At 43.6% G+C, this 12,407-nt stretch overlaps 1 protein-coding gene across 21 annotated transcripts in view; it reads right to left on the bottom strand.

Annotated features, from left to right (window-relative positions):
• Window positions 1-10,812, bottom strand: part of Ppip5k1 (diphosphoinositol pentakisphosphate kinase 1) — a 45,110-nt gene extending 34,298 nt beyond the window's left edge. For 13 of the 21 annotated variants that reach the window (XM_008822310.3, XM_029558232.1, XM_029558231.1 and 10 more), the window contains exons 1-10: window positions 10,761-10,812; window positions 6,658-6,754; window positions 6,210-6,384; window positions 5,390-5,585; window positions 4,870-4,960; window positions 4,578-4,663; window positions 4,101-4,255; window positions 3,861-3,962; window positions 2,482-2,643; window positions 2,259-2,380 (exon numbers count right to left, since the gene is read on the bottom strand). In XM_008822310.3, the coding sequence (XP_008820532.1) occupies window positions 2,259-2,380; window positions 2,482-2,643; window positions 3,861-3,962; window positions 4,101-4,255; window positions 4,578-4,663; window positions 4,870-4,960; window positions 5,390-5,585; window positions 6,210-6,356 (1,061 nt within the window). In that variant the 5' untranslated portion in view covers window positions 6,357-6,384; window positions 6,658-6,754; window positions 10,761-10,812. The other 8 variants (XM_029558241.1, XM_029558243.1, XM_029558230.1 and 5 more) reach the window with 7 other exon arrangements.
• Window positions 10,813-12,407: the final 1,595 nt, after the last annotated feature.

Genomic DNA, 12,407 nt, shown 5'->3' with positions numbered 1-12,407 from the left:
GTCTTTTTGAGACAGGGTCTCCATGTAGCCCCAGCTGTCCTGGAACTCACTATGTAGACCAGGCTAGTCCTGAACTCACAGAGATCTACCTGCCTCTGCCTCCCAAGTGCTGGGCCTAAAGATGTGCACCACCACACCCAACACTATATTCTATTTTTATTTTTATTTTATTTTCAGACAAGCTCTCACATAGCCCAGGCTAGCCTCCAGTTCACTGGATTAGTCAAAGCTAGCCTTGAACTCTTCATTCTCCTACCTCAACCTCCCACAATTCCAATGTTGGAGTTATAAGCATGTACCACCATGCTCAACTCATATATTCTTTTATTTTTCTAATGTATCTGTGAAAGAATATTTTTAAATTTATTGTGTGTGTGTGTGTGTGTGTTTGTATGATGTATATGCATGCACATGTGGAGGTCAGTTCTCTCCCTCAAGTCATCAGGCTGGCAGCCTTTCTTTATGTATATATTTTAAAGATTTATTTTATTTTTGTCTTTTTGAGACAGGGTCTCCCTGTAGCCCCAGCTGACCTGAACTCACTATGTAGACCAGGCTGGCCTTGAACTCACAGAGATCACCTACCTCTGCCTCCCGAGTGCTGGGACTAAAGGCATGTGCCACCACACCCAGCTAAAATTTATTTATTTTTATTTTATGTGTATCATGCCTGGTGCCTGCAGAGTCCAGAAGAGGGTGTGGGATCAGCAACTGGAACTACAGATGGTTGTGATCTGCCATGTGAGTGCTGGGCACCGAACCCAGGTCCTCTGCAAGAACAGTAAGTGTTCTTAACTGCTGAACTATGTTAATAGTATATTTTTTTCTCATGTAGCCCAGGTTGGCCTCAAACTATGTAGCAGATGATAACCTTGAACTTCTATTTTGTGTGTGCATGTGTGGGGAGGATATATTATGTGTGCAGCTGTGCATACATGCATGCAGCTGTGTATACATGTGCATGTGTGTATGTGTGCATGCAAGTGCGTGTATGCCTGTGGAGGCCAGATGTTGACACCTGGTGTCTTCCTCAATCTCTCTCCACCTTATGTTGTGGAGACAGGATCTTTCACTGATTGACCTGGAGCTCATCAATTTAAGTCAGGGTCTCACATTGTAGTATAGGCTATTCTAAAACTTGAGGCAATTCTTCTACCTCAGCCGCAACTTGTGGCATTTCTCCTGCCTCAGTCTCTCAAGTGCTGCGATAACAGGTGTGAACTATCAGACCTAACCCTTAATAGTATATTTCTTTTTTTAATTAATTCATTATTCTGTGTGTATGTACATGTATGATGGGGGGTATGCATATTATGGCACATGTGTAGAGGTCAAAGGACAACTTTGTGGAATCAGTTCTTTTCTTTCACCTTTACATAAGTTCTAGGGCACAAACTCAGGTCACCAAGCACTTTGTACAGCAAGCACTTTACCCTGAGTCATCTCACAAGCCCTTAATAGCAAATTTCTTAAGCTAGATAGTGCTTGACTAGCACTATCATATTTGTGGATGCTCACCATGTTTATCATTCCTTAGGTTTTTTTAATGGTTTAGGTGTTACATGCTAAAATTGTTAAGGTCAATTGCTGAACAGAATCAGAGTATGATCACATTTAATAAAATATAGTTATTTATACATGGGAGAGAAAGACAATCTGTTATATTTAAAACATTAACAATGTCGCCAGGCGTGGTGGTGCACACCTTTAATCCCAGTACTTGGGAGGCAGAGGCAGGCGGATCTCTGTGAGTTCGAGGCCAGCCTGGTCTACATAGTGAGTTCCAGGACTGCTGGGGCTACAAGGAGACCCTGTCTCAAAAAGACAAAAAAAAAAAAAAAAAAAAAAAAAAACAAAAAAACTTAACAACGTCAGTCTCTGAGGAATGCAGTACTGGAAAAGCAAAGAGGCTGGGAACTCCTTTCTCTTTTTCCTTTAGACTTCTAAATTATTTTTAAAATATTTAAAATAAAGCAAATGCTTCTTTTTAAATCTTTCCTTTTCTTAGATATGCTATCATATATACCAGCCTGGCCTCAAACTCTCTGTGTAGCCATGGATAACCTTGAACTGCTGATCCTTTTGCCTCCACCATGCCCAGTTTACAGGGTGCTGGGGATCAAACCTAGGGCTTCCTGAGGGTAGGCAAGCACTCTATCATGAGTGCTACCATGAACTACATGCTCAGTCCAAAGAAGAAAGCTTTTTAATGCTCTGTTCTGAGACTATTCCCTGCCACGCACCACCACATCTCTTACCCTAGAATCTTGGCACAATCATCATAGTATTTCATTGAGTTCTTGACAAAACTAAAGCCATTAACATCACACACAAAGGAGTGACCATTGGCACGAAGAAGGTCAAATCCACAAACTGTTTGCTGCAGGGGGGAAAAAGGCAAGATGATGTTAAGAGCTCCTTCCCAGACCACTGCTCCTGTTTCTTCCCCTCATTCTACAACCCCCATGGACCTAATCCTACCTTAAAAGCTACGCAGACCTTCCTGGCTACCAGCTTTTCCATGGCGGTCAGCATGACTGGGTATCGAACCTCCTTCCCCTCACTGTCTCGTTCAACCTTCCCATCCAAAGCTGGAGACTTTCTAGCTTCAGCATGGGCATAATCTGGCCCCACTGTATACACCTGCAGGTACATAGCATCACTGAGTATGCCCACAGCTCACCCTGTATGTGAGAAGACAATATGAGCACTAGGTCTGTTGATAATTTCAGGAAATAAAACAAAAACCTCTGAGTGGCCAGGCATGGTGGGCACACCTTTAATGCCAGCACTCAGGAGGCAGAGGCAGGTGGATCTATGTAAATCCAAGGCTAGCTTGGTCTATATAGCAAGCTCCAGGCCAGCCAGGATTACATAGTGAGACCATCTCAAAAACAAAGCAAATAGCAACAACAAGAAAATCAACCCCTGAACATTAAGAAAAAATTTTTTAAGTTGGACATGGTGGTATATACTTTTAATTCCGGCTCTTGGAGGGAGAGACAGGAGAATCTCTGTGAAATTGAGGTCAGACTGATCTACATGATGAGTTCCAGGCTGGGGCCACAGGGAGACCCAGTCTCAAAAAAGGGGTGGGGGTTGGAGGGATGGTTCAGCAGTTAAGAGCACTTGTTGCTCTTGCAGAAGACATGGGTTCAGTTCCCAACACCCACATGGAGGCTAACAACTCCAGTTCCAGGGGATCTGACACCCTCTTCTGGCCTCCATGGGCACTGCATGATATGGGTGCACTTACATGACACTCATAAAATAAAAATTAATTCAAAAAAAGAATACAGAAACTTGGGTCAGCAAGGTGGCTCAGCAGGTAAAGGTACTTGCTGCTAAGCCTGATGATCTGAGTTTGATCTCAAGGGCTCAAAGGGGGAAAGGAGAGAACTGCTTCCCTTAAGTTGTCCTCTGACTGCCACAGGCACACTATAATACAGAAACCGCAGACACATACACGTGTCACACACACACACACACAAATAAAAAAATATAAATAATATAATAAGACAATTGAAAAAAAGAATACAGAAACTGGTATTTTTGGTCCTGAGCCTTACAATAGAGATATTATGAAGGTTTCACCTTAGGATTTTGGCTTTATTGTCTAGTCCTTATTAAACATAATTTACCAACATTATACTATTCCCCATGTCTCCTTGCCCTTGATTGGACAGTAAAAATGAGAATGTCTACATCCCTCACTCATTATCTTCACTTGACTATGAAAGCCAATTGAATTCACATCTTATTTCCTAGGATCCCTTCCACACACACTTCCACTTGCTTCCCAAGCACCTCATTCCCAGCTGGACATTTATAACATCTTAAATTCCTGTATCCACCATAACCTTAACATCTGTGCCATCTGTTGGCATAAACTCCTCATAGATGTATGACCCTGTCTTCCGGACACTGCTCTCAGGAGAATAAACGCTGCTTCGGCTGCCAATCTTTAGGAGGAAAGGAAAAGGGGGAAAAATATTAACTCAATCATCAGGTTTTGTTCACAAATTCTCTCTCCCTTCCCAAGAACCTCATTCTTCCCTTCTACCTCTCTGACTTCCCAGACCTGCAAATGTCTCCCACACCTTACGGAAGAGGCGCTGACTTCCTCCTCCAGCCGAGCTGGGGTAGTAGATATAAACATTGTGGTCCTCTGCACTCACTGGCTTCTCCACAAAGGGCTTGGGAAAAACAGCTCCATTGACCTCCACCTGGTCTTCACCTTCTATCAGGTTGCACTCTGAAAGGTACGTATGTGATCATTCTTAAGGCCTAAGATTTCCAACTCCTATTCCTCTGGGGTTTTAATCTATATAACCTTCAAATTTTTATGACCATGTCCTATGACAGATTTGGCAATATTTATATAAGGTATATAGATATGATAAAAATCTATATAACAGGTCAAAGGCTCTTCTAAAGATCCATGATTCTAACTACCCATAAGCCAATAGCCAAAGACTCACACAGATAGGTAGTATACAGGAGATGTTTAGAGGACAAACACTGGGGTAAATCAAGGAAATCAAAGAAGGAAAGACTAGACAAGCCCAGGTACTCACCCTCAGGACAGGCAGGGTCACGGTTGAGCACAGCATACCTCGGCAGATCAATACCCTCTTCCTGCAGGATCCGGTATACCTCCCTCCTGTCACCCCCAAATAAATTAGCCAGGATATGAGGGGGGTGACTAAGGGGAGAGGCTAGGGATTTCATTTGCACAGGGAACAAGAACTCAATACAATATGATACAAAAATTAAGTATGTTTGTTTGACTCTGCCACTCCCACAGTAGGCTCCATAAATGGGCATAATCCCAGGGTCACCCACCCACTGGTCCACAAGAAGCTATACCTATCTTGGATGTAATACTGCATAGCCAAATCATTGATAAGAAAAGGGTTCCGAAGCTTGGAGTAAGCAACAGCTTTGTCCAGAGGAAAGCCTACGATGGAGAAAGAAAAGAGAGACCAAGGAAAGAAAGCAAAAGAGACAGTCAGAAACCAAGAGAGACTGTGGCATATTAAAGCTAGTAGCTGCCACTGAGCAGCTCTATATATCTAGCCCACGACTGAGCCCCCAGCTTCCCAAGTCCAGGATATTCATCAGGACAAAATTTCAATTATATGTAGATCCCTCCAGAGATTCAATTCTATCAGACAATCTAAGAGCCTTAGAGTTATCTTGAGGCTAGAATATGGGCTTTAAACTACACCCAGCAACTCCCCCAAGACAGAGAAAGCAAATGCCTCTGCACTGCTCTGTTGTTTGTTAGGAGATGCTGCTGGCCTGTTCCTAATAAGAAAACAAGAACTTCATCCACAAACCAGCATTCCCACCACCATTCTTCCTACTGTCCTTCCCAGACCCCAACCTTTGGAGTGGAAAGAAATGAGGCAGTGACAGGATGGCCAGTTTTCCACAGGTTCATTGAGGATCACATCTTCTCCCAGGATAATAACAGTCAGGTAGTCAAATCTGCAGAGTCGCTCTAGGATCTGGGTCATTGGCTTGGACTTAGATTTCTTGGTCATTGCACAGATGCCAACAATGATTTGAGGCTCAGGAGGCTACAGAAAATAAGTGCTATCAGGAACTCCAGAATTGCCACCTATATTACCTCCAACACTGTCTCATCTTTTTGGGTATAGTTTCTTGTCAGGACTTTGGACCTATGGGATAAAGTACCTACTATTGCAGAAAGCCTGTAAGAAAAGCATAGTCAAGCATAAGAGTCAGAGAATCAGTGCCCATGAGATAGCAGGAAGAAGACATAAGAGCAGGGGTTTCAAAGAAGGGTAACTGACCAATCTCTATGGCCCCTCCCCTAGCCAGAATAAGGTCTGTTTATGACAGAGAGTCTGTCTGTGTCTGGAAAGAACAGAGGAGTCAGGGCTGGAGAGACAGCTTAGTGGTTAAGGGCACTGGTTACTCTTGCAGAGGACCCAGGTTTGATTCCCAGCACCCACATGGTGGCTAACAACCATCCATAACTCCAGTTCCAGGGGAATCTGACACCCTCTTCTGACCTCAGCAGGTACTTCATGACACAGGTGCACTTACATATATGCAGGCAATACACTCATACAGACAAAATAAAAAATAATAAAAAGAGACACGTCTCCATTCTATGGAGTATCAATTCTCTATGACGGGACCCCAACCCCAAGTTGTATCATTTCCCCTAATCTTACCATTTCATCCTCCTCGTCCTCAAGGAGCTCGCTGTCACTCTCTTCCGTCCTCATGCCTATTCCACAGGTGCCCAGCCCCTCATCTCCAGCTCCAAGGAAAAAGTGGGCCGTGGTGCTCTCGTCCTCATTGGCCGTCAATGACCACATCCCCACCGGAACACCCACTCATCCCGCTCTGCAGAAGAGGGTAACCCCATCAGCTTGGAATCCAAGCACCTTGCAGTGGGAGGGGATGGGATATAAGGAACTAGAATATAAGAGGGAACTATCTACTAGGCAACAAGAGGAAACAGAAACAAAGCTAAGGAAAGAAGGATTAAAAAAAGAAACTGGACTACAATTTAACATGACTAAAGAGGCATAAAAGCAAAGCAAGGGCTAATTATTCTTCCTGTTTACCCCACCTCAACCAAGAAATTGGTAAGAGGATCAGGAGATTAAGCCTTACAGTGCTGGCATGTCCCTGATTCTGCCAGCAGGAAACAATGTTAACTCCAGGTCGCAAACAAGAAGGGCAGTTCTTCAAGGAAGGCTGTGATTGATTCCTACCGAGAGAAGGTTAGAGTGACATTTCAAACTTTGGATTCATTCCACAATATTCCTAGCTCTCTCCTCCCCGCAGCCTAGGATTTAATTCAAGAGCAGAAGAATGTTATAACTCAGCAGTCTTTGCCTTTAAACTCCATCTTCATTACTACTTAGTATTAACTCAAGAAACATTTATTGAACACTCTCCATTCTACATTATAGCAGAACATTAAAAATCCCTTGTGCTCCCTCTTTCTCCTTCACCTCTCTATCTTAAAAGACAGACACCCAAATACAGAAATCAGTTCAAGGAAAGAAGTCTAATGCTAGCTGAGAGATTGAGAATACAAATATCCACATAGCAGTTTTCAATCCATTCTCAAATTGAAATCTCGGTGATCTATCTACAGGGTCCTTCATTTCAGATGCCACCATGGAAAAAGTCACACCTAAGGCCATATTGATAAGAACATCTTACGGATGAACAAGCTGGCAGTTAAACTTCTGCATTCATTTATCTAGGGTTTTAGTTTTCATCCAGTTGTGATTTTGCTGTACCAAGGACATCTGTTGGAAGGCATTTTGGGCTATTAGAATGGGAAAGGTACTTGTATCTAGTAAGCAGAGGACAGGAATGCCATTCAATGTTCTGAAATATATAAGATATCTCCTCACAAGAATTATCTGGTCCAAGGCTGGGCGTGATGGCGCACTCCTTTAATCCCAGCACTCACTCCTGAGGCAGAGGCAGGCCAATCTGTGAGATTAAAGCTAGCCTAGTCCACATAGTGGGCTCCAGGCCAGCTGGGGCTACAGGGAGACCCTGTCTCAAAAAGACCAAAAAATAAAAAAATAAAAAAGAATTATCCAGTCCAATGTTAGTAGCACCAAGGTGGATAAACTCTGCTGTAGAGATACTCTCCTTCATAAGACACATGCATGCAAGGGTGCTCTTCACCTTAATCTCACTGTTGCTAACAGGAAAACTAAAAATAATTTAGATGTCTTGAGTGGTAGAATGGAAAAATATGATGCAGTATATAGAAATAACAGGCTAATATTAATTTTTTAATGAACAAGGGCTAGCACAATGGTTTAGCAGGTGAAGATACTTGCTCCAAGCCTGACACTGAGTTTGGTCCCCAGGAGCTACATAGTGAAGGGTGAGAACCAATTCCCATAGGTTGTCCTCTGACCTCATGCACACACACTAAATAAATGTTATATGCAACAGTACAAACTACAGAGATACATATGCAGTACAATTCTATTTGTCTAAATAAATATGTAATTATTTATAACTGCATATGCAATTAGTAGAATTTTTTAAATGGACTGAAAAAAAATATCAAATTGGTACTAGTGGTAACCTTTGTCAAAAAAAGAGAATGAGGGGCCAGAGAGATGGCTCAGAGGTTAAGAACAGTGGCTGTTCTTGCAGGAGACCCAGGCTCAATTCCCAGCACCCACATGGTGGCTAACAACCATCCGTAACTCCAGTTCCAGGGGAATCTGACGCCCTCTTCTGACCTCTGCGGGCATTGCACAACATGGGTGCACTTACATACATCCAGGCAATACACTCATACACACGAAATAAAAATAAATAAAATATTTTAAAAAAGAGAACGGAACTAAGAGATTCTAAGGATACCTGTACAACCTTGCCTATAATGTCTATCTTCAAAGCTCAGAAAGCAAATACACAAAAGGCTCATATTTACTTGGCAGTAAACTGTAGGGATATGAGCACCTATTACTGTCCAGAAATAAAAATGAATCACACAAAATTTTCCATGTCCACATAAGTTCTCAGAAATACTGATAACCCTAACAAAGCCACAAACTCCTTAAGTAAACTGATTAATTTACTGTTTTGGATTCTTTTAAGTCTTCAATGATTTTTTTTTTATTTTTATTTTAAATTCTTCCATTACAACTAGGGCTACAGCTTTGATTAGAAAGTTATGGATGACCTTGGCCTTTTCAGTCTTCATTATCTGAGGTCTCTATTGCTCAACCACAAGGCAGAACATTCTTCTTTTACTTAACATTTCTGGTTCTGCACTGTGGGTCTCATACATGCACTCCCCATCCTAATAGGCCATTTCTTTGAATTTCCTTTTACTGACTTAACTGTGGCATTCCCAAAGTTCCCATAAAACTAATGCAATTAAAATATTGTTGCATTCTTTATGCTTTATCTGAAACAGAGACTTTCTCTGTTTAAGATTCCTAACCCTTTGCCCTTTCTTTCACTGTCTTTCTTGGTGTTTTTTGTTTGTTTGTTTGTTTGTTTGTTTGTTTTTTAACCGAATATACAGCCATGTTCTTGAAATTCTATTGCAACTCTGTAATGGGGGATGATAATAGGATGGAGAAGAAGAGTCTGTTCACAAACATGGGCTGAAGAGAGATGAAGGTCTAAATTCATAGTTAACAAAGCAAAAATAGAAGCCTGACAGAAATAGCTATGGAATAAGACAGGGTTTATTTAGATGTACTTCTAGGAGAAGCTGGGTTTTTTATGTGGTGTCCCAAAACCACTTTCCTGTTTTCTGTGTTCTTTCCCCTTCATCCTTGCCCCAAACTTTGTTGCATAAGAAAATTTCAGACTCTACACTGGACTAAAGGTCAGTCTTAGTATGGAAGGAAAGGAAGAAAGGAAGGTTAAGAAGGGAAGGAGGAAAGGAAGGAAAAGAAGGGAAGAACTGAGGAAAGGGCAGTCAGGTAATCTCAGGAGCAGATCTGGAGACGGGTACAGGGAAGAGTAAAGTGAGAAACTTCCTTAATCCTTAGAATTTGGGGCTACCTGCGAAGTTCTCCAATCTCCTGGAATCACTTTGCACTTGATGGAGGGCTCCAAGAGTAGTTAAGGAATACTTCTAAAACAGAAATGCCTCACACCACCACCAATACTGTTTTCCTACCCACAGAGGTGGACTCCTCTCACCCACCTCTTTTTTTTTTTCTTCATAGTTTTGAGCCCAAGATGGCTTCAAGTTCATGGCAATTCTCATGCCTCAGTCTCCCCAGTGTTGGGATTACAGATGTGGAGCTACCGCACCTGCTTCCAACTTCCTAAAGCAAATTTAATATTAATCTAATATCCTACATATTCCTTATTCTGACACCAATCAACCACTCTGCCGCGTATTCTCAGTATCAACTCACTCATCCTGTCTTTTTTCACCAATTTGCTAAGACACTTAACTGTCTCCCTTAATCACTTCCCAATCACTGGTCAACTAACGCTTAATCCAGTCAATCCTCCCACTCAGTGACTCCCCAGCTTTAAACAGTACTTCAAACCTTCACTTGAGTCATCACACTTGGTAACATTTGGGGGGGGGGGGGGGGCTGCTGAATCTATGTAGCCCGACTTGGCCTTAAACTCAGGATCCTTCTGCTTCAGCCTCCGGAATACATTTGGTAGCATCTTTCAACTAGCTCTTCATTACCCCACCCCCCATAACGCCAGAGGTCCAATCGTTCTTCACACTACCCCTCCTGGAGGCTCACCTGCTGTCCACAGTAACCCATTCCTTAACGGACCCTCTCCCTACCCAGTCAGTCTCTGCCTTACGCCGCAGGGCCCCTCTACCTCCACCCCCTCCCCTGCCATCTGCCTTGCCCCTCCTCCCACAGGCCCCCTCCTCCCGCAGACCCCCTCCACCCTGTCCCCCTGCAAGTCTTCCATCTTTTCGCAGGATCCCCTCTTCCTCCCGCAGACCAATCCGCACCCCCTCTTCTCCCGCTGACCCTCTGCGGTCCTCTCCCACCGCGCGGGTCACGAATCCCGCCCTCCCATCCCCACTGCGCTCCCCTCCCCCCGCCCCCGCCTTCCCCGCCTCACTCTCCCCACGCTGACATTGAGGCCTCCGGGCTGGGCCTCCCTCTGAAGCCGTCCCCACCGGGTACTACCCACAGCTCCAGGCGCCGGCCGAGCCCCTGGCCGAGCCCACCCCTCCGATACCGCCCCCAGCCCCAGCCACTCCCCCACCGCCCCCGGCCCGCACTCACCCGCCTCCTTCGGCTTGCGCAGCCGAACCTGCCGGCAGCGACACCTGACAGCGGCCCAATCAAAGACTGCCTTCTTTGAGGCTCCGCCAATCACCGGAGGGCGCGCACCGGCCACATTCAGGCTGCGTTGGCCGGCGCTTCTGCGCGGGGGAGGGTGGCTCCTAGTGGCTGCCTAGGGGAATGCAACCTGATGCTCCTGGGCCTCTGATTTCCTACTGCGTTGCCACTCCACCTCCACGTCTCTAGACCAAGAGGCGGACCAAAGAGACCAATGGAAGGAAAAAAAGAGACAGAAGAGGAAGAGGCAGAATTTGTGCCATTGCACCTCCTGGAGGGCAAACCCAAGTCTTTACTTTGTAAGACAAAACTAGGTATGATATACACAGAGAACCAATAAGCATAGGCTGAAAACGTTAAGATGGAGAGAAGAGTGCCAGGGACACTGGAGACGGAAGCAGATGACAAAGTTAAAGGGAAGAACTGGTTTGTGAAAAACAGAAGAAAATAGTACACGTGGAAAGCTGGTATCCCCACACCCGGCTTCTTCTATGAGCTCTAGACTTAAAATCTGCAAACTGGTCCCTTATCTTTAACGGCTGTGTAGCTTTGGGGAAATCACTTAACTTCCCTGAGCCTCCACTTTCCCTTATCTGTAAGAGTAGGATTAAATATCTAACTTATACAGACTACTAGTTGTGACAAAACATTGGAGAAAAACAAGAACCGACTTTGTCCACCTACGCCCCATATCCTCCTTTTCATCACTTTCCTCTAATGCCATTACATTATGAATCCATTGATTAGAATAGAGCCCTCAGAATCCAATCACTCAACAAAAGCCCATCAACTAGTAAGCAAACCTCCAACAGAGGTTGTGGAGCACATTTCTTATCACAGGTGTTGAACATATGAAAGCATTTTGTATGTTTTCTATTGTTATTGCCCTTGAATATTCATTTAGTCTTCCCTAGTAAGATAGTTTCAAGTTCCCCACTTCTTCTCTATGACTTTGGGGGATCTTGCTACTTTCCCAGTCAGATGTCCTATGATGCTGATCCCTCGAGAACTACTGACTACTCAGAGATGGTTCTAAGGACACGATCTAAGAATAATAGATGCCTCCCTAGTTAATGCTCAGGCTGAGACCTCTGCTACATCTCCAACCCTTAGAACAAGTAATTAGAGCATTTCCTAGATATTAAACTTCTCTTACGATCCCACTTGAAAACATAGACTCTGGTCATCCAATTCTCAAAGGAAATAATACATTTAAAAGTTCCTTGTAGCTGGGTGTGGTGGCACACACCTTTAATCCCAGCACTGGGGAGGCAAAGGTAGGTGGATCCCTGTGAGTTCAAGGCCAGCCTGGTCTACATAGTGAGTTCCAGGACAGCTGGGACTACAGGGAGACCCTGTCTCAAAAAAGACCAAAAAAAAAAAAAAAAAAAGGTTCCTTGTAATTGCAAAGTGCTTTAAAGCATTAAATATTAACAATAATAGTTTTTGCCAAATAAGTAAAATACCATATATTTATTAATTGTATCTCATGTGCAGTAAGATAATTTTTTTAAATGAGTAAAAACACATTATATGCCTGTCAGAGGCAACAAAGAATAAGAAAAGTACACAAATGCATGCATCCTTTCA

This window comes from Nannospalax galili, unplaced genomic scaffold (assembly GCF_000622305.1).
Source record: "Nannospalax galili isolate Female #2095 unplaced genomic scaffold, S.galili_v1.0 scaffold1909, whole genome shotgun sequence".
Taxonomy (NCBI): domain Eukaryota; kingdom Metazoa; phylum Chordata; class Mammalia; order Rodentia; family Spalacidae; genus Nannospalax; species Nannospalax galili.
This window is presented reverse-complemented; position numbering and strand designations above follow the sequence as displayed.